General features: G+C 37.4%; 1 protein-coding gene across 7 annotated transcripts in view; it reads left to right on the top strand.

Annotated features, from left to right (window-relative positions):
* The window catches only part of NPAS3 (neuronal PAS domain protein 3), a 625,871-nt gene that overhangs the window by 543,211 nt on the left and 61,229 nt on the right, over positions 1–21,431 (top strand). For all 7 annotated transcript variants that reach the window (XM_063333307.1, XM_063333310.1, XM_063333309.1 and 4 more), the window contains one exon: positions 20,116–20,234. In XM_063333307.1, coding sequence (XP_063189377.1) covers positions 20,116–20,234 — 119 coding nt within the window. The remainder of the gene's footprint in view (positions 1–20,115; positions 20,235–21,431) is intronic.

The raw sequence follows: 21,431 nt of genomic DNA, 5'->3' as shown, positions 1-21,431 counted from the left end.
CAGAACATTAACATTTTTGGCAAATACTACGGCATAAATCTGCGAGTTAACATTTGAAAACACTTTTTTAAACAAATGAATTTCAATTTAGTTTGCAATTAAAATCTGTTGTTAGACTAACAGATTTTTTTTGTCACTCTTCCATTTTGTTTAATGTAATCCAGGATATGAGTCACATTTGCTTGTTGTTTCTATATGTGAAGCAAATACTGTAGCTGCTGTTTCTGTCATAGCACATCTGCTCTGCTGAAAACTGCAAAATGATAGATAAACACATGGACAGGAAAAGAAATAGATGAATAACATTTTGTAATTCTTTTTTCAGTGAACAGTAATCATCACCAAATGTCTTTGCAGTTCAAAGGCTATTTTTGTTAAGCGGACATACATGGAGCTTCCATACAAGCTATTGTAACTTTTTGGTATTTTTATTTTAAGTACTGAAAAATATGTTTTCCCCCAACTGGCACTTTCAGGACTGCGTAGTTAAAGCAATATTGTGTTCATCAGCTGTCCCATAACAAAGGGAAAAATTGTTCAGTGAAGAGAAGAATTATTACACTTTGCCTTTTTTAGAAAGTTCAACAGTGGAATAAATCTTCCTTAGAGCATAATTAATAACAATTTGTGATGCTTTTATGCACAGATACAATTCAGAGTATCTGTTCACTATATATAATGTAACAAAAATAAGCTGATCTCACTTACAAGATATGTATCTAGCATCCCAGTGGACATAAATCAGTAATTGAGCCATAGATAAATAGATTAGATGTGGCAATAGGAAGGGAAAAGAAGCTGAGAAGAAAATCCACAAAAATAATTTTGCAAAGCTTGTCTTACGTTTTCATCAGAAACTAAGCAAAATAATCTGACAAGGGCAGAAATCAAGTCATCTGACAAATTCTTGTACTTTTCTTTTATCAGACAATGTAATACAGCACATGACACTAAAAATAATATTGTGTTGTCTAAGGACAGGATGGTAATCCTTTTATTTGGAAGTATCCAACCCCAACAGCCTTTACGGTAGCTCACACAGGCCCGTGCACCGTTCATTCCTTCCTCCCCCCGAATTGTACTTCTCTTACAGACGCAGGGTACCCAGGAGAGCTGCTTGGGTGGTAGCCCTGGTTCCTGCACAAAGGCAATGTCCACGTCTCCATATGCTGCTGTGCAGTTGTCAGATACAAACTCCTGGGGACACATGCCCCACACAAGCTGAGGGGGGCTGTGTTTGGGCAGCTCTCGGTGCTCCGAGGTGCTCTCGCAGACCTGGGGAATCTGTGTATAGATTGTGGTTAGCAAGATGCTTTTTCTACAGACCTTTTTTTTTTTTTTTTTTTTCTTTGCGTGAGCTCTTTTTAAGAGTGTATGTGACTGCTGACTTCTAGTGGCTGGCCTGCAGATGACATCAGTCCTGCTACCACTGCCCCAGACAGAGATCCTCCAATGGCTCAAGTGGGAGGCAACATGTGGCGCTTGAGCAGAAGGACCTGAGCGTCTCCTCTACACAATACTCTACCAATCCATGGAGATGCATGGGGGTTGTCACCGGGACAGGGAAATTACAAAAACAGGCTAAATTTTGGCTGAAAATGGCAGAGTAGAATTGCGCACTATGCATTCAGCAATTCAAACCGGGGCCGGGGCGGGGGGAATTGTCAAATTACTTTGTTTCTTTTCATCCTCATGTCACTTGCCCCCCTCTTCCTCTGTGCCTCAGGAGAATACAATATATTCCTCAAACACCTGCCCCTGTTGCCATGCTGCACGTCATTAGGATTTTTGCCCTGGTTTTGGCTTTTGCTGCTTCATGGTGCTATCCTGGTATGACCTAAATTTTGTTGTGCTCAATCCAAAGATCTTTGGCATTATGGAAGCTTTCTGAAAAAGGCCCATCGTCATTCATACAGTCCAAAATAAACATAAAGAGTTGTATAATGAAATATGTCTTTAAAGGAGCCTTTTAAGACAGATCGGCTTATTAGAATTACATTATTATGAATCTATCTCCATGCATTAGGTAAGAGGACTATACTGGCAAAAAGATGTAATGTGTGCCTCAAGTCATAATTCCTAAGTTCTTTTTAATGTCCTAAATAAGTGACCTAATTTTCAAAAATGGTGAGAACCAATTCATCTCTCACGTGATTTCCATGACAGCTTCCAAGTGCAGTTTTAAAGTTGACTTGTAGGATCAGGTCCTGCCATTGTCAAGTGAGGTGAATTAAGGAAGCTGTGTATTCCTCTGAACTGCTCAGCTGTGAACTGTCAGAGTCAAATAAAACTGGGCAAGGCAGAATAGGATTCCTCTGTGAAAAAAAAAAAAAAGAAATGAAAACTGTGCCAGTGAAATTTAGATCAGTACAATACAGTTTGCCATATTAGAATTCAGTCTCAAATCATCTCCAGAAATACTGCACTAGCAAAGAAAAAAAGCTGCATGCTGTTCATAACAATAAGTGGTTAGGGCTTCACTTATACACTTCCCCCGAAAGAAATGGTCTTCTAATTAAACAATTGTTCACAGAAATCACATCCCAAGAACTGAAGGAAAAGAAATGGAAAACTCATCATTGTTCCTTTTTATATTTTAGTAGTATGAACTGAAATGCGGTTTATCACAAAACTAGATTTTTCTTCAGTTCAGCCTGCTGTTTATAGTAGAAGAAAATTACATATTAACATACAGCTATGAATCCAGTTTTAAAGTCTTCTTCTGATGTCAAAAGGCCCTTCATACTCTTCAGATGAGTCATATTAAATATCTGGCTCCCTCTTCAGCCCCTTCCTTTACTTACAGACCTGATGATGGTACCTGCAGTTGTGCCACTCTATCTAGGACTTCGCAGCTCAGACAATTCGTATGTGCTAATTCTAACTTAACTCTCTTGACCACAAAACTAATCCATTGGCTATAGAAGGAAATCAAGCATAAAGCAAATAAAAACTTGGAGCATGTCTTATTTATCTGTGCAGTTCTCAAGTTTACTTACTGGGTTCCTGGTTTACACAGCAGCTCTGTTCTGCAGGAATCCTGCTTGCTCTTACCTTTCCCCTTTTCCTTTAATGACTACATTGTATGGGCTGAATTTATTGGTGATATTCCTCAAAGAAGACAGAGACTATATACCAAATGTTTGTCTGTGGTTGCGTGAGGCTCTGCTGAGGTTATTCATCAAAAACCTATGTCTTCTGTCTTTCTGATACCATGGTAGTTTGGTAGTCTGGTTTCTACCAGACTGTAGAAAGCAGCTGTTCTTTCTCCTCAGAATATTTTAGTGGTGTTTAATTGCTTGCTACTGTAAATAGTTGTTGTGTTGACTAACTGTTGCATTTCATTTTCACTTTTGTCAAACCAGAATTGCATTCAGGCACCCGCATGTTGTAATATGTTAAATCCCAACACTGGATGCATGCAGGCTTTGGGAAGGAGTACTTTTGTTTTGTAGGTTGTTCTGAGACAAGACATAAACAGCGTAATACCTCCCGGACTGTAGGATTTGGTATGTGGCTTGACCTAAAAGAGTCAAAATGGAAGGTGAGAGCAGGCTCCATTTCTAAAGCTCTCTTGTATTGAGTCTAACACAACTCTTCTTTAACTCAGCACGTGACTCAGCTGCTCATTACAGTCATACCATTTAGGCAAGATCAGGTTCCTCTGAGAAGAGGGTCCTACACTTCCATTCTCAGTAGTGCTGCAGGCTCTCTGTCTCCTCACATTTGAAGTCTGGGACAGGGAGCTGAAAGCAAGTAGAAGCATTACCCCAGGAATGCGAATGGTGCCAGTGCTGTGGCAGGAGTCAGGGACCTTCGACGTGACCAAAGCCTCTTAATCTTCCTTGATATATGCATGCCTAAGCGTATCGTACTTCCCAAGTCACTTGTGGAGGTGTGGATGTGTGCAGCCATTTTGACATTGCCATATAAGAGCATGAACAAAGACGATCATTGTATTCAGGCTGAGTTCTGCTGTTTGTCATTTATTAATGTTGTGGCATTTATGCCATAAACTCTTTCTAACTTGTGAAATCTCTTTTGGGACACCCTCACAAGCAATGTAGTCCAAGGGTGTTTGCTGTATCTGTTTGATATTTGTGTAGGCATCAGTATGCTCATCATGGATGGTCCTATATAAACTAATCATCAATATTACTAATGTCAGTTTTTATGAACACACATCTGTATATTGTATAAATATCAGCTGATCCATTTGCACAAGTCACTTATATTCTAACAGGGGAACGTTATGGTTCATGATTTTGCATCAAAAGTTAACCATTGTCTCATGGCTCCGTTAGTGTTCGATAAAATGGACCTTTCTGTAGAACATTCAGTGCGTGTAGATGGATGTGACACTTAAGGCACTCAGAGTGTAGCTAACAAAGGAAAAACAAATGAGCATTGCTTACATGTTCAGCATTACCTTTAGAAGGTCTACCGAGATTTTGGTCTCTGTTTGCACTAATCTTATGTTAGTGACTGTCATATTACATTAGCAAATTTAATCTTTGTTAATGTGATAGAAAGTTCCTAATACAATGAGACTCATTATATTAACAACTTTTGCATCATGTTAGCAAAAGCAAAATTTGCTAACAGAATGCAAAAATTACCAATATGATGAGGTAATCATTATCATTGTTCTAACACCTGATTATATTAAGCAGCTACTAACATTTTTTATATGGAATCACTATTTGCACTGTACTGGGATTTTCGAGGAGAATTTGGTAAAAAGGCAAACACAAATATTGTTTAACAAAAGCTTTTTAGAGATATGGGTTTTGTTTTGTGTTCCAATATAAATATCACCGAATCAAAGTTATTCTGAAATTAAATTTTCTTGACATAGGAAACTTTTTTTTCCATGGAACAGGAAACTATATAATGAGCTATGTCATGACTAAGCCAGTAAGAGAGTACAAAGAAAATGTGGATCACCTTTTGGCTTTGAAAAGTAATTTCACATTGCAAGTCATATTTTGCAGTATATAAGAACTTATGCGATATTTCATTAAAACATTCATTTCACTGTTATGATTTGGGGTTTTTTGTAGCAAGGCAATATTTACATGTAAGATTTATAGTCTTTCCTGACTACCTTATAACTGTCCATTAAAAATGTACCAGGATTAAATTAAAATTATTATTATAATACAGAATATCATGTCAGCAATATATAACATGCATCTCTATTATCATTTATTTTAAAAGTGAGCATTATTATTATTCTATATAAAGCCTTCATTCCTCTATATGTAATAACAACCTTTTAGCTTTAAAGATTATCTGTAAAGATTGAGGAAATGGACTTCAGCATAGAGTCTTCATGAACAAATCCCATAATGGTAATGGGCAAGCTTGGCAAGCTGCTTTCTGCCATATAAATAGTAGAGTGGGTAAAACAGAGAGAACATTTTGAATATATATTGTGTATGCAGCAAAGCCAGACATCTTAGGCCAGCTGGAGAATAGATCTTCTCAGTTATGAAGAGATGTTGAACTTAACATTAAGTCCTTTCAAGGACCTGTAACGACTTCAGCTGAAAGTACTTGAATTTTTCAATACTCAAAGAAGAGAACCACTGGCAAGAGGTTCACCACACATCTCTTTGGCTTCAAAATTTCATAGAATCATAGGATCATAGAATCGAAGAATAGCGTGGGCTGGAAGGGACCTTTAAAGGTCATCTAGTCCAACCCTCCCCCTCCCATAATGAGCAAAGACATCTTCAACTAGACCCGATTGCTCAAAGTCCCATCCAGCCTGGCCTTGAACATCTCCAGGGATGGGGCATCCACAACTTCTCTGGGCAACCTGTTCACTGTCTCACCACACTGACACTAAAGAATTTCTTCCTAATATCCAATCTAAACCTACTCTCTCTCAGTTTAAAACCATTACCCCTCATCCTATCACTACACTCCCTGATAAACTGTCCCTCCCCATCTGTCCTGTAGGTCCCCTTTAAGTACTGGAAAGCTGCTACAGGGTCTCTCTGGAGCCTTCTTTTCTCCAGGCTGAACAACCCCAACTCTCTCAGTGTGTCCTCATTTGAGAGATGTTACATCCCTCTGATCATTTTTGTGGCCCTCCTCTGGACCCACTCCAACAGGTCCGTGTCTTTCCTGTACTGAGGGCTCCAGAGCTGGACGCAGTATTCCAGGTGGGGTCACATGAGATCGGAATAGAGGGGCAGAATCACCTCCCTCGACCTGCTGGCCACACTTCTCTTGATGCAGCCCAGGATACAGTTTACTCCTACCTTAATACAGATCAGCTTTCAGTTAAGAGATTTTCTTATATATATATATATTTAAGGAATTCTTCAGAGGAGTATTTCTTTTATCTATATAGACCGTGTGACTTCTAGTGTCCTGATGGAAAATGTTGCTGCTTTTAACTTTTAGAGAATGTGCGTCAGAACGTTCCAATTCAAAGCCAGCAAATGAAGGAAAGACAAGGTCAAGGAGTTGTGTCTTCCTTCTGGAGAGACTCCATTTTGCTCTGTGCTACTAATTACTTAGAAATGACTGGAGAGTTTTAAACCTGGTGGTGGATGAGTAAACAAGAGAAGCATCTCCTGCCACAGATCTTTATATGGAAGAGGAATTTCTTAGGAACACAGGAATTCATATAATATGAGTGAACATTGTCTCTTTAGACCACTAGCTTGTCTTTTAGAGTAGCTGGTACCAAATATTTCCAAACCACATGTAAAATCTACAGAATGGTAACTATACCATATAAGTTGAAGCATTACACTTGATATCTCATGTAAATTTTATTATACATAGTGTAGCATGGTTATTCTTGTTAACCTCATAGATATTTAGTCCTTCTTTTGAAGTTCTTTTATATATATAATGATTGTGAATTGTGTAGATGACAAGTTGTGGGGGAAAAATTATTTCTTTTTATCATTTTGTCTTTATCAGCTCAAAATGCGTTTTCACTTCAATTTATTGGAAATCTCCTTGTTCTTGTGTTATCTTCTATGTATCATTCATTATTTTATGTACCTTTTGTTATATCACTTCTTATTTATCTGCTCTCATAGCTAAATATTTATAATCTCATTAATCTCTCTTCAGATGTCCTTCTACTAGAGTTTTTCTGTTTCCATTATTCTCTTTTTTAATAGCGGGTGAGCAGAATTGAACACAATACTCAGTGTAGAGCTTGGACTATAAAATTACATAATGGTATTGTAATATTTTCTTTATTAATTTTAGCTTCATTTTTATTGTGTTCTAACATCTCATTTAACTTTTTCATCGTAACGGTCTCCATACAGAGCAGATGTTTTCACTGAAATATTTCCATTTCCTTTTATTGCCTAGTTATAGTTATTTAAAACACCTCAATATACAGGAGTAGTTTCTTTGAAAGTATGCTACATCTTGCACTTGTTAGCATGAAATTTCGTCTATTGCTCTGTTGTTCAATTGTCTGCTCTGATTGCTATTTAGGTCCCTCTCATGTTCCTCCTGATCTCCTTTTGATGTAAATAGCTGCAGTTTTAAGTCTTTCCACACTGACACTCACTATTCAAGTAAAACACATAGCAGATGGGAAGTCTGCAGATGCTTTGCACTGATTTGCTTAGTTTAGGTATGCATTTAGGATGAACAGGTAAAATGTTGAAACCGTCCCATAAGAAGAGAGACTTAAGAACCCAGAGAGACTTAAAAAACAGATTCCTATGCCTCACTCTTTCCCTCTGTTTCCCAGTACTGCATCTGATGTACATCACAGATAACTTCTGTGGAGAAGTTATTCATAGGGATATGTTGTTCATAGGGATATGGTATCCTGTAAACTGTAATGTGAATGGAAGTGTCCTAAATATCAGACAATAGAAGAAAATAAAATGCTGTAAAAAGAGACAAAAACTAGAAGAGAAGAAAAAACGTAACCTGCTGGAAGTTGGTATCAGAGAGGGAAAGCAGGCATTTGTGTAAACCATGAACCCAGGTATGATTCCTGGTTTTAGGCACAAAATGAAAAATGTCAATGTAAAAGTATTTTATATACTTCTGTAAACACAAAAGAATATGTAAAGGTGGATGTATTTATATATGAACATAAAGCCAAAGGTCAGATCCAGCTCTGCTTAAGATTTACTAGTTGTATGGTATGTTTCTTTCTGATTCCCTTTCTTTAGTATAAGCCTGTGTTTTTTATTGTCTTGGCACTCCAGTAACGCAACTAACCTTGTTAAAATACGTAGTATTTTTATCTATTGGAAGGAATGCATATGAATATGCTTTTCAGATTTCAAATTGAAATCATCTGCAGTGGTACTCTTCAAGGACAGAAGGGTTAGCTGGCACACAGGTGGGAGAAGAGTTGCTCATTAGGGAAGGTTTGTTATACGGTAACGTATAATTAAGGTAATGGTCACAGCTTGTGTGACAGCAAACACTCTGGCAGTTGTTTGATTGCTGTCTGGGTCAGGAGATCAGCTCTTTCTACAAGATGTATCCACATTAGTGTGTTAGCGAACAGGTTAGAAAGCAAATTACAGCTGCCTTTCTTAGGCATATTACTGTCGAGGCTCATTGTTTGGGGTTTTTTACTGTACATCAACAGTAATATGCCTTCTGAAGACTTCATGTGACAGGTTAGGCATTTTATCCTTTGAGTAAACAGTAATCATGGTGTGAAGAAAGTGGGGCATTGGAGATTTTTCCCATTCTTTGAGAATTCCATTCTTCCTTTTTAGTTTGCTCCAAGGGCTCTTTGGGGATACATATATTAAGCCCTTTAAATAGTTCATAATAAATCTTTGTCTCAGGCTGATTCTGACAGTTTTTTAAAGAGTCTTTTAAGAGAGAATCCTCAATCATTTGTTAATCCATGGGGTGATCTTCAGACTTGGAGGAAAAAGAAACAGTGCAAGCTCCAGGGTTGTGAAAATACAATGTAGAAAAATTTTAACTCAGAAAAACTCAGGAAATGCTGTACCATGGAAATCTCACCAATCACGCTGTGTTCTGCCTGTGTCCAAATGATCATTCTCCAGTTTGCAAACACTGGAGGTAGAAAAATGGGCAAACAAAGAGAAGGAAGAGCAATTATTATTGATCATCTTATTCCTATTATCTTGGGTTTGGCTTTATTTCCCTTAAAGCTTCAATTGAAAGGGCATTATGGGGAAAAAGAAGTCATTGTTCCCATTGTTAAAATAAAGCAAAAAAGTAGAAGTAGCATTCCTTCTGTTAAGCATTTACCATTCAAGCCTTGTGATAAACCTGCCAAAATACCTGCACTGTGGGCTGATGTTTAAAATGCTGTTTCCTGGGTAATATGACAGATTCTGATTGTCTGTCAAAAACCTTCTTAACTCCACAGTGCAAAATAAGTAAATAAAGGGGAAAAATATAATAAAAGTAAGATGTCCGGTTCATTTGACATTTGTTTCCACCAAATAATTTGAGTGAGTTGTTTTCTAAGAATAATGCATGGCTGCATCCCACTGGAACTACTGTTAGGTATTTGTTTTCAACAGCCTCAAGTCTGTCATTTTTGGAGATACCTGTTCTCAGCTCTCTTTGAATTTCAATGGCATAGTGCTTGTCAGTACTTTAGGCTTTTTTGTAAATTCTGCATAAGCAAAGAAATCTATAAATGCTAACATTTGCATAAGAGCCCTCTCAGTGTACCTTAGGAATGTTGTTGCCCTATTTTATTTATGTCCTCCTCCTGCCCTGAGGAGAAAATACTGTAATGGGAACAGGGAAGCGGTACTAATAAGGGACAAAGCTATAGAGAAACATGGATAGCTGGACTTCTTACCAGCTGAGCGGTACCTCCCAATAGCATCAGCTACCTGCCGTGCCGGCTGTGCTAGCAAGTTCCTCAGTGGCAGCAGGTTTAGCAGCATGCCTGGTTCTACCTAGCCTTGACCTGGTCACGGAGTTCCTGTATGACAGACGAGAGGGAACAGTTGCACTGCGAATCTCGTGATGATGGAAATGTTAATAGCATTCTGAAATAAATGTGGATGCACAGTGCTGAGGACATAAGTATTTTCATGTTTAAGTAATAGTTCTCCTCACAGGATACTTTTAAGTGTCTTGTTTGGGGCAAAGGATGGGAAAACCTGTATCGCCAAATTTTTTCCCATTGTTCTTTTTCTTTAAAAATAACAGTCATACTGTGTTTTGACACGGATAAGTAGATTCTATCTTAGTATATGATATTATATGTTTTCTGATATTTTAAAAGTGTTGCTTGACTGTCTTCTGAACTATGAAGCCATGCAGCTGGAGAAAGTAGTTCCTAAGGTACGTTAGACCAGGAGTTTCTACACATCCTGCAAAATCTGCAGCATTTCCCTTATCCCCCAAAGAATCCGCATATTGTCATGGTGCTTAACACCATACCTATTCCCACTGTTCAGTAATGAAGTTATCTGTGAGCCAAACATTAAACCCTATGGGGAAAACGTTCTTCTCACCAACTATATTCATTTTCCCTTGACAACATATGGCTTTTAACTCTGACTCATTTTTTTTATTATTGAACCATTCTAAGTTAGCTAAAAAGTTGTTTTATGAAAAAAAATATTTCTTGCCTTCTATACTTCAAAATATTTATAAAATACCAGTTTGCATTTGACACACCAATTCACATCCAGATAAGGTTCAAACTTGGAAAAGGGAGCGATTTGGTAGAGCCCGTAAGACTGAAATTCAGAGAACAGAATGGAAACCTGTTTGCAGTTCTAAGTAGTTGTTCACTGCTAGCAAAGATGAACCCAGATACTTGCCGTGTTTGAAAAAAATAAGAGGTCAAATTATACCACAATCTTACCACCCTTTTTTGCCATTTTCAGTGTGTGAACAGAAAGTGGTAGCTCAGATGGCCCGCTGTGTTTATTGCTGCTAAACCAGTAAGCGTTTGCCATTAGTAATGATCAGCCTGTGTTTGCACATGTGTGCTTGCTTGGTTTAAACATATGCCCAGTAGCTACGTACTTTTCTAGAAAGGTTATTCAGCAAGGTTACGCAATTTGTGCAAAGTGATTTTTTGGCAGGATTCTCTACGCATTGATGTAGCAATCCAGTAGATACTAGCAACCAGTTACTGCCCCTTGGTTAGGCTGCATGGAAGATTCATGTATATAAAATAGTGTATTAAAGTAAACTTACAAAAGCAAAGAGCAATCATTGCAAATGTAATTTTTTCTTCCTCTTTGGGATTCTAATTTTAAAAGCATTAAAGAAGACAGCTGCTCATGCTGTGATATGCGCTAAACAGCCTGAAGGATGGAAAAAAATATATTTGTAGCTCATAATAACTATTGACCTTTCTGATATACAATGTTCTCTGTGTTAGCTATTCTGTTCTATCAACAGTGAAGATTGAACATGACTTTTTAATAGAAAACATGGGGTTTCAAGCTGCTTTCACAAAGGTGTTTATGTATTGTTATTTTGTATTGTAGTACAAAGACTAAGTCCTGATGCCCTTTGTCTGACATCATGTTTGTCATAAAAAAGCCCCACTGTTACTGACTGTTTTATATGAGGAATTGGCTCGTAACCATTTTATAGTCGTGATAAAAGCATTGCTCCACTAGATCCAGAACACAGGTATTGAAAATAGAATCCCCCAAATATCCCAGCAGCACAAAAGGTATTTTCTGAAGAAATAGATTCCTCAAGTGGCTATATTTACGGGGGTATTCCACTAAGATTTAAAACACTCACTTTTTGCATTCATACTGTTTGTTCCTTGGCATACGCAGGCTGCTGCATAATAGCTTTTGCTGGATGTCATGTGCTCTCAAAGACTATCTTTTATGATACTCCGTTTTTTCTCTTGAACTTTCCTACTGCTTAGTTGCTGAGTACAGAAACATCCACTAGCAGCAGCTTGACTTTGACACTTGTGTGTGTTTCCCTGGAGTGGGATCATCCAAACATCGACTGAGCAGCATGAGGTAACTCGGCTGCTCTTCTTTCCCTCAGGGAAAAGCTTCACCAAAAAGCACTTCCCATTTGGCATATGAAAATCTGGAAAGCAACCTCTTTATTGTGCTTTTTAAGCCCAAGCAGGCTGGCAATGTTAGGCAACATCAGAAGGGACTTTTTAATGTTTGTTGGGGGGTTTTTTATGCCATGTGCTGGGAAGGAACTTTAGTGGGCCATTATTGGCAGCTCTGAACCACAGTTATTTTCACAGCTATGCTCTGGAGTGTCAGTTAATGATTCACAAGTTACTAGGCAAGAGCAGAAAACTAGCAAGAGAGAAAAAAATACCCTCAGTTGATCCTTCTAGGGCATGAAAGAGGGGGAACGGCATCAGCATTTAATGGCAATTTTGTGCTGAAACAAAATGCTCAAAATTGTTTATAAGTTGCTCAGTGAGGATAACTATCGTTTAAGTTGTGGAAACCAGCCACATCTCAAAGGAGGTTTAGAGCCCAGTATTGTACAGCAACTGTATTCCTCACAGGCCCATAAAGCTCTCAGGGAATTCAGTGAAGTTTTTACCCTCAAAAATAGTCAGGGTCCTTTTTTTCCTTTGCTTTTTCCTCATTTCCCAGTTTCTTTTCTCCATACCCATTCCCTAACAGAGTATAGATGTGCTATTACTTATGATCCTGTACTCTTCTAACATCAGGACCTTTCCTAGCCATTGGATGTTCGGTTTCAAACCTTATTAGAATTGCTGCAATGTGAGTAAACAGTAAGGAAATGATACCGCTGTACTAATTTTCTTTGGTACCATCGCTGAACCTTGAAAATTTATGAGTTCTGCTGACCTCACATGAAACCAAGCTGACAGGTCAGGTCAGATTATTTACTCCGTTGCTTAAAATAAATGAACTTTAAATGTAAAAATGTGGAAGCAAGTTTGAGCTTCATACGCAGTATGGTTTATGTACCACTCACTCACTGGACCATAACAGCTCTTTGAGAGTTGTTCTGGTCTATTGGATGAATGTGGATACATTTGCGAGTGTTTAGATAATGGATTGAAGCCCAGTAGACTGTAACACTTCCAAAGGCTCTTTCAGAGTTAAAGTTTCCTACCATGATTAGTTCTGTTAATACCAAATCTTTATTATGTTATTTTCAAACAAGCAAAAAAGCTCCATGTATTTCATAGATCACTGACCTACCAAATTCTTTTGTAAAATCTGTCTTTCAACATTATAGGAGTAAGAAAAATCTTATTTGTAGTTTCATCCTGGCAACACTTTATTTATAGCTCTATCTTGGCACCTAACTCATTCTATATTTTACCAGATATATGAAGAATTCTGTGGGATAAAGTTTACATGGGAAGTAAATCGCATATGTTAGGAATCATAGCTTATAAGACATCTTTCTAGATTAGAAGAAGAAACAATAAAGAAGAAGAAGAAGAGGAGGAGGAGGAAGAGGAAAGGAAGCTTTGAGAGGCATTAAATAAAGTAATAGTTCAGATTACTTTAGTTCCACACAGATAATAGAACATTCAAAAATTTTCCTGTGTAATAATAGGGAAAGCTATCAATGAGTTTGTACTTTAGTTTGTCCTACATAACTACAGCCAGTACAATGACCTGGTCTGGATTAAAAACCAACAGAGTAAACTCATTATTTGTAACACTACAGGATAACTTTTCAAAGCATGGCTTATTTCTCTGCAGATGCAGTCTTTTTTGTGCCCAAAATATAGTATACACATAGTAGTGTTTGCACTCGTAAAACATGCACACCAAGCATTAACAATCACAAGCAAATAGAGTTTTCACATTGAAGTGTGTTGTTTGTATATGTATGGTAGTTATTTGAAACTATAACTTATTTTGCCAGCAATTGCATGCACAGTTTTGCTTGTCCATTAGTAAAAGAGCATTAAGCTCCTTTAGAGAATTCTGGCTTACTTTTGCTTGTGCTTAATGTTAAGTCTGGTGCATTTTGGGGAATAAGATGAGCACATTTCAAAGGCCCGTGTAACCGCATACACAAGACAGAATGTTGGCACGTGCAACCAAAGCCCTATGCAATAGGCCACACAGAATGTTAGAAATGATAAAATAGTAATCAGGAACTTGATCCAAGTCTTTCACAGTATTCCTACTTACTTAAATGGGACCAGGCTCTAGTAGCTTAAGTTTCCCAAAGATATTGTGCTACTTGAGACACGCCTGGCATCCATCAGCCGCTCCAGAAAGACTTGGGTCTTCTGGAGGTCCTGTGTGAAAGTGCCATTCCTGTACGCATCTCAGACGCTGTGGGGCAGCACACAAGAACACAGTAGACCTATGTGTGGGCAACTGAATTAAGCCTTCAGTCACTTAGAATTCATCCCTAAAATGAAGGAAGTGTTCTTCAATGTCAAATTAGTTGTAAAATATTAAGGATTTTATATAATGACAACCTAACTAAAACAAACTTAGATGTCAGCCCATCTCATCAATTTTTGGATCTGGAAAATTTGGACGGATGAGGAAGGGGGAAAAAAAACAACACAAACCCCCAAAACACTAAAAGAACCAGTTTTCAACCCAAGTCTGATAGGGTTTAAAGTTTTTATGCCTTTGTGTTTCTAATAGGCTTCTAGGTCATGAAAAGTGAATTGTCTTCATCTTGGAGGTAGAATGACAAGAAAGAACAGTTTATTATCTTGTCTGAAAACATTACCTAGCAATAAATTCTTTACAGGAAGTCATCCTTCTTTTTATTTCTTTTGAAAGAGCTGCTCTGAGCCTTCCCCTTTTCAGTGAAGCCTTGGCCAGAACCAAGCATTATTCCCTCTGTGTAAAGGAAAGAAGTGAACTAAATCACGAAAAGCCTAGGGTCCAATCCTTAACTTCTTCAGCTTTTCAGTAAATAGCAAAACAGAAATTTTAAGAGTCTTACTAAGTTAGATACAAGTACTGTGAATTTCAGATCCAAATCTGGTTATTCATGAATTCACGTTCCTGTTTATAACTGTACAGCTTACAGCAAAAATATTATTCCTACAGCTCCTTTTAAAAATAGTATTGTCTTGGAAGAATGAACTAGCTGCTTCTTTGCCACCCACAATGTTAATTAAATAGTTCAGATAGTCCTGGATTTTGCAAGATGCTGAGCACACCAGCGAGACCAAGAGAGAACCTATAGCTCTGTGCTCATCGGATGACCTCCAGGCAGGCTGCCCATATACATAGATATGCCCAAGTGGTTCATCCGAATAGTCCAAGAATCTTCAACACCTTCCTAGACCAAGCTTTAGCTTCCAGTACTTGTCCACGTTCAGCCTGCAATCTGACTGAACCCACTTCACTTAAAACCATGCATTTGCACAAGTGCTAAGCATAATTTCATAGTAACTTGCATTTATTGGAAATAAATTGTCTTAACTTGAAGATTTTGCATTGTGTTTGCTGTGCTAGTAGTTAGAAAAATCTATCTTTTAGCTTATAAAATGATCAAATTTGATCTGTAAGCTACTAAGAAAGGATGACCTTGGCAACGTTGCTTTCTTGAGAGTCACTTTTCTGATTAAAAACACACTTTAGAAGGCAATAATATGAGAAAAAAACCAGGACAGTTAACTACTCGAGGTTAAATTTTCCTAGAAAGTCTTTTAATGCCTGGTTACCGACAAGAAGAAATAGAAACGTTTACAAAGATGCATGTAGTCCAACTGAAAGTGATAGATTTATATTACCTAATTGTTCATCTGAACATAATGATTCTCAGTTGCCCATGCAAAGGCTTATAAGAGTTTAAGAAAATATTGGAAGAGGTTTGCAAGTGTAGATGATAACATGAGAAGAGAGCTCCCTTTTTCTTACTATTTTGTATGTTCTCTTATTTTGATTCTCTTTTAAGATCGGTATAGTTAATGTCTGAGAATGTCTCTCAAAAGCTGTATAGACACCTGTTTTCAAGGAAGAAAAATGAAAGCCAGGTGAAAACTTCCTGAAATTCTACCAAATCAGAATTTCCTGTATGTTAAACTATAAGCTTTTTTCCCATCAACCCCCTCAAATTCCCTGTTGGTGTTTGGTTTTTCCTCTGTAGCTTCTGGTCCTCCTAAGAATGAGAAGCCTATTTTTTAGCTGTTTGGAATGCGAAAATGCATTTTTCTCTTCTCAATTATTTTTAATGCATGTGAGAAAAAAAAACCCAGAAGTTGGTGAATATTTATTCAGGCTGCTTTGGCAGCATTTCGTTATTTAAGACATAAATCAAATGTAGAACTTCTTTTTTCCTGGGGGACAAATTGTTTATCTGAATTTGAATGTGCTCAGGAATCGGTCATAGGGATAGTGCCTGTGCTATTGCCGTGTAATAGCAATTATTTGCATTGTTCAACATTGCTTTGCTCTGTAGCATTAAGGTAGTCAGGCTGCACACAGATGCTGGAGTACACCTGCAGATCATTGCAGGATCAGAGCCATGGACCTTAGTCCTCCAACCAGTTACGTGCATGTTTATCTATCAGTATTCATTCCACTAACATCAGAAGAACTCTTCCAGCAGGTAAAGTTAAACAGTGCATGACTGGTTTGCAGGGTCTGGGTCTAAGCTCACTCGCAAGGCAAAAACCCGTTGAAAGATCAGAGCTGCAAGGCTTGTTGACAAAGAAATGCTTAGGAGGAGATAGCTAAGTAATTTTGGGAACTGGCTACTAGTTCATACTGTCTCTCCATTTGCCTCTGTGGATCTTAGTTAATGTTTTAGCATTCGTGACGCTTCTGCGTGGGTACAGTGGATTGCAGCTTCATGCCCTTTGAAATGGACAATGCATTCCTTGTGTCCAGAAATCTCATCCTGCCTTAGCAGCTTTGGGAGTGGAAAGAGAAGAGGTTTATTCCTTTAGTAGTACCTGCCAAAGATATTTAAGGACACACAAAGGCGAGTGCTTCCCAACAGAGTACAGAGTTATCTGTTTTGCAAAGACAATCCAGACTTACTTTTTATTCTTCCGAGCCTGACAGTGTATAGTGCTTTCATTCACACGCGGTGAGCATCGACTTTTATCATATTATTAGCATTCTAAACTCACAGTTTCAGAGGTTTATAACTCAACAGTAGGTTTAGACTCAGTAAATTCAGCCCAGGAGCACTATTTTTCAGTGTAAAAGACATCTTTAGTTACTACAGTATCAAGAAAAGCAGACCTTGCTTATTTCAGGCTTTTTTAAAGGCCTTAGATTACAATCATAAAAAAAAAAATCTTGAAAAAATGAATTGCTACAGAGTTTCTTTCTGTTGTTCCTCAGATTGCTAGCTTCCTTTGACACAATTGGAAAAAAATTGAAAAGGCTGAGTGATAGGCATTTCAAGTCAACCCCTGAGAACTCATAATGGACCATATTCCATATATTCCTGTGCAAATCTCACTGACATCGGTGGATGCGTTCTGTACACATCCTATTTTTAAAATCCTGCATGCATAATCACCATTAGCACTGTTACGGTGTCTACCATGGGTGGGTGCAAGTCTGAATGCAGATTTGTACTATCAGCCGTAATGGTTCTCTCCTGAGAGAAATTCAGAAAGCTGTTCATAAGCTGTTCTGGACTTTTAGGTAACTAATCCCATCTCACACATACAATCTCAGGTACTTTTTGTTAAAGAAAATCAAATACTTCAGACTACATATTTATATGACAGACACCGTTCCAGTCTGTTGGATAAATTATATGCATTTCATAACATTCACTTACAGAGATGTATAGCTTTGCACATGCTATAGTAACAGGAAAATAACGTTACGCTTATGATATAAGGTGACATAAGTCCAGAAAATGTCAATGACAAATACACTGTACTAGATGTCAGATATTTTCCTTTCTTTCATAAAACTGTGTATGAAAAAGAAATCTTAATTTCAATTGCTTGGGAATGGTACATATGTATTACAGCCCGATCATTTTTCGAGCGTGAGATATTGTGTGTTTAATTAACATTACTTCTGTGTGTTTAGGTAATTACCATTAGAACACATGAGGACATATTGTACTCATTGCCTGTGCTAGAGCGTAATGTGCTGGACTACAACAACTACACTTGTTAAGCTGATTTTAGCATTTCTTCACACAGCAGGAAGCACCCATGCTGTGGCTTCTTAATGTACTCTTTAACTACTGCGCTGTAGAGTACTGTACAATAAAAATAATAATTAATTATGATCCTCATTTTAGCATTACTGCTGTTGATCCTGGTTGCTGTTTCAGGGTGCAACTGCACTGTGGAACTTCCACTATCTACTCTCTGTCTTTTCAAAGTTTTATTTCTTAGATGATATTACTCAGCAGAGCTGAATTTTTTGAGGAGAGGTTTGTTGCATGGATTGTGATGGCTTCACATTTGTTCGGGTCTCCAAGGACCAGCACCAATAAATGTGAGAGACAACAGCAGAATGGCATACTTTCCCATTTCCACTAGGATGAAAAAAAATACTCTAAATTAAGTCTAACCTTAAATGTATAATCTGTCCTTGGGAGAAAAAAAAAAAAGGATATAGCATCTTCAAGCTCTTGGCATCCCTTACGAGAAAAAATTGGTTCTAAGGGTCTCTGATCTTGTGTTTTAGTAAAATAGAACTGCACGGCTGACTGACAGTTCTGATCTAAAGCATTTACGTTTAAGTTTTGATCTCTCTGCTTTTGATTAAAACTAATGAGCTCATTTAATTCAAAATGGGAATCTCTGATAAGAGAAATAAGGTTGATGTGATTGGATTAGAGGGGCAAATTAAACTCTTAGAGCAGAAGTTTGTGCTTATATAGTGTATTAAAAAGCTGTTGGCGTATTATGGCGTGTTAGATGATGAGAAAAATTTCATAGTAATTCATATTTAATCAGAAGAAATGAAAGTACTAAATATAACATGGCTCTGCTTTTCCCTCGAGTGATAAAGAGCTGTACATTTAAAATGACATCGAATTCACGCTCTCTAAAACAAAAAAATCTTAAGAGAGAAACTAAAGAAAGAGGCACTGTTGTCAGTTATTTCATCAAAATCGAGTTGAAATGTCACAAACACAAGACAATTCAATATAATCCTTAGCGCGCAAACAAGTTTTGTGTTTCTGTTTACTGCATAACAAATGCTTTTGAAATATGTGAATACTTTCTACTGGTAGTTTGGTTGGTTCGCCAAAGCAATAGCAGAACAATTTCAAAATAACTTTTATATTCAGTGTTAATTACTCATTGAAACTGAAAGTTAGTTAGTCTCCCATAATGCTTTCTTATAGTAAGCTGCTCCAGATTTTTCCATGAACAATATTTTGGGGAGACGTTGGTTATCAGGGCTAAAAATAGTGATAATAAAGATTGTATAAAGAATAGCCCTCTCGTGATAAGCAGAGGTCTATTTTATCATGGTTTACACTAGGAGTATTTATTTACTATTTTAAGCAGTTGAAGTTGAGGGAGTGAGAAGCACAGGTGAGAGCTATAGCTCCAAGCAGGAACTATCTCTTCAATTGGACTACAAAGACGTTTCATCAGTGACAAATTAGTCACCAATTGTTATGATGGTGACAACAATAATAATAATAATAATGATAAAAAATAATAATAATAATAATAGTCATTTACTTGAGCATTTTTGCCTTCAGGCTGTCCAGTGCTTTATTGATAATAATTAACCCTCAGTAATGGGGAAACCAAGGCACTGAAAACTGTCAGCGACTCACCCTAGGTATCACTGCAAGCGAGGAATGGAGACTAGGGAATAAAAGCCTGCAGAATTTGCAGCCTATTTCAGCAGACAGAATTGCTACCTGAGAGAGACCTTGCCTTTCACAAAATGCTGAAGAACTCTTCAATTTTTAAAACAACGTAATGCCCTAACAAAATAACTCCAGTCATAACAAAATTGTGCAAGAAAGAGTTAATGAGGCAACTCTCTGTTAAAAATTCTATGGGAAAAATAACTTGAAAATGAGACTTACTGAGTATACATATATTTTTCAAATTTTTTTTTTTTGCTAAGTAAACATTTTCTAAATGAGGTAAATTGATTACAACACTCTTAGCATCCATCAGTCATTTATTTTTAGTGAGTTCAAGGATTGCACCTGAAAAATAGCTTAGAGGGGATGTATAAAATCTAAATGATGTGTATATGTATTTTTTTTTCTATTCCCTAGTGGAATCTACAAGTCCCAGTTTACTAACCACTGACAACACTCTAGAGCGCTCTTTTTTCATCCGAATGAAATCTACACTGACCAAGCGAGGAGTGCACATCAAATCGTCAGGATACAAGGTAAGGGTTGCACTGTAGCATGAAATATTGACATCTTTAAATTATGTTCATTCGTGTTCCAGGGACACATTAATAGACAGAGAAAGGAGCTATTTCACATTTGCATATGTCTCATTCCTTTTTTTAAAGAATCATTAATACAATATTTCCAGCCTGAGGTTTGGCTGTGATACTACACTCCATTAAATCAATCGTTATTACAAAAAACATTGATGATAACAGCATGATAGCTTTAAAAAGAGCAACACTTCCAGAGTAAAGGTATATTCTACCAATGAAGGTGAGTCAGAGTAACATCACTTCTTCCATAGTGGAAAATTACTGTTCATTTTGTTAGACTGTTAGTCATCTTTGGGTTATGTTTTTCCCGGAGAGGTAGGATTTCTTCATGCAGAGCTATTTAATTTTTCTGCTACCGTTCTGGCTGAAGGAAACAAGCCACAACGAGTACTTTTCCACCATTTTTCTTTCATTGTCTGTCTGAGGGGCATCTGCTGCTAGGGATCATATTTGTTGGATTTCAGACTCTTTTAAGATATGAAAGTCTCTTGTTCCTTATCAGCAGTCATCTCATTTTTCTTCAGTCATATATCGCTCATAGTGCCTGTAGCTATCAGTGGCTTTGCAGTATACTAAAACTAGAAGGAATAGCACATTTTTAACATTGTCAACTTGTGGAATGAAATATGTCATCCATTAAGTATTATACAAGATAAAAGAGTGGTGCAAGAAAGTCAGTCTCAGAATGTGTGTGTCTTTAAAGAAGTTGCTTGTCAATGTTCATTTAAAAACTTTCACAAGCGTTTTTTTTTTAGTTTTCAGGAGAAGATTTAGAGGAGCTTTGAAGTAAAATTCCCCAACTGACTTTTCCTAAAAAATTCTCTGTGAATATAGCATCAAGGTAGTCTAGCTGGGCAGTAAAAATCTGAAAGAAATGTCTTCTTTGCAAGCAAATGACTGGGAGTCCTTCTGTTGGATGGTTTCCGGGCGAAGATGATAAAAGTCATTAACTGAAGTTTAGGTCCGAGTCAGTGGTTTCTAAAGGCACCAAAAGTTTTGATCTGTGTACTGCTTAATTGTCAACGCCTGAAAGAATGCACTCAGTAGTGTTCATGCCAACCAGCTTACAAGTCTCAGGAGGTATTGTGTACTGGCAGTCTCAGGAGGAGGAAGGCGAATGAATGAATGAATGAATGG

The sequence above is a fragment of the Chroicocephalus ridibundus genome, chromosome 4 (assembly GCF_963924245.1).
Source record: "Chroicocephalus ridibundus chromosome 4, bChrRid1.1, whole genome shotgun sequence".
Taxonomy (NCBI): Eukaryota; Metazoa; Chordata; class Aves; order Charadriiformes; family Laridae; genus Chroicocephalus; species Chroicocephalus ridibundus.
The sequence above is the reverse complement of the archived record's forward strand: the minus strand, read 5'-3'. Positions and strand labels throughout refer to the sequence as shown.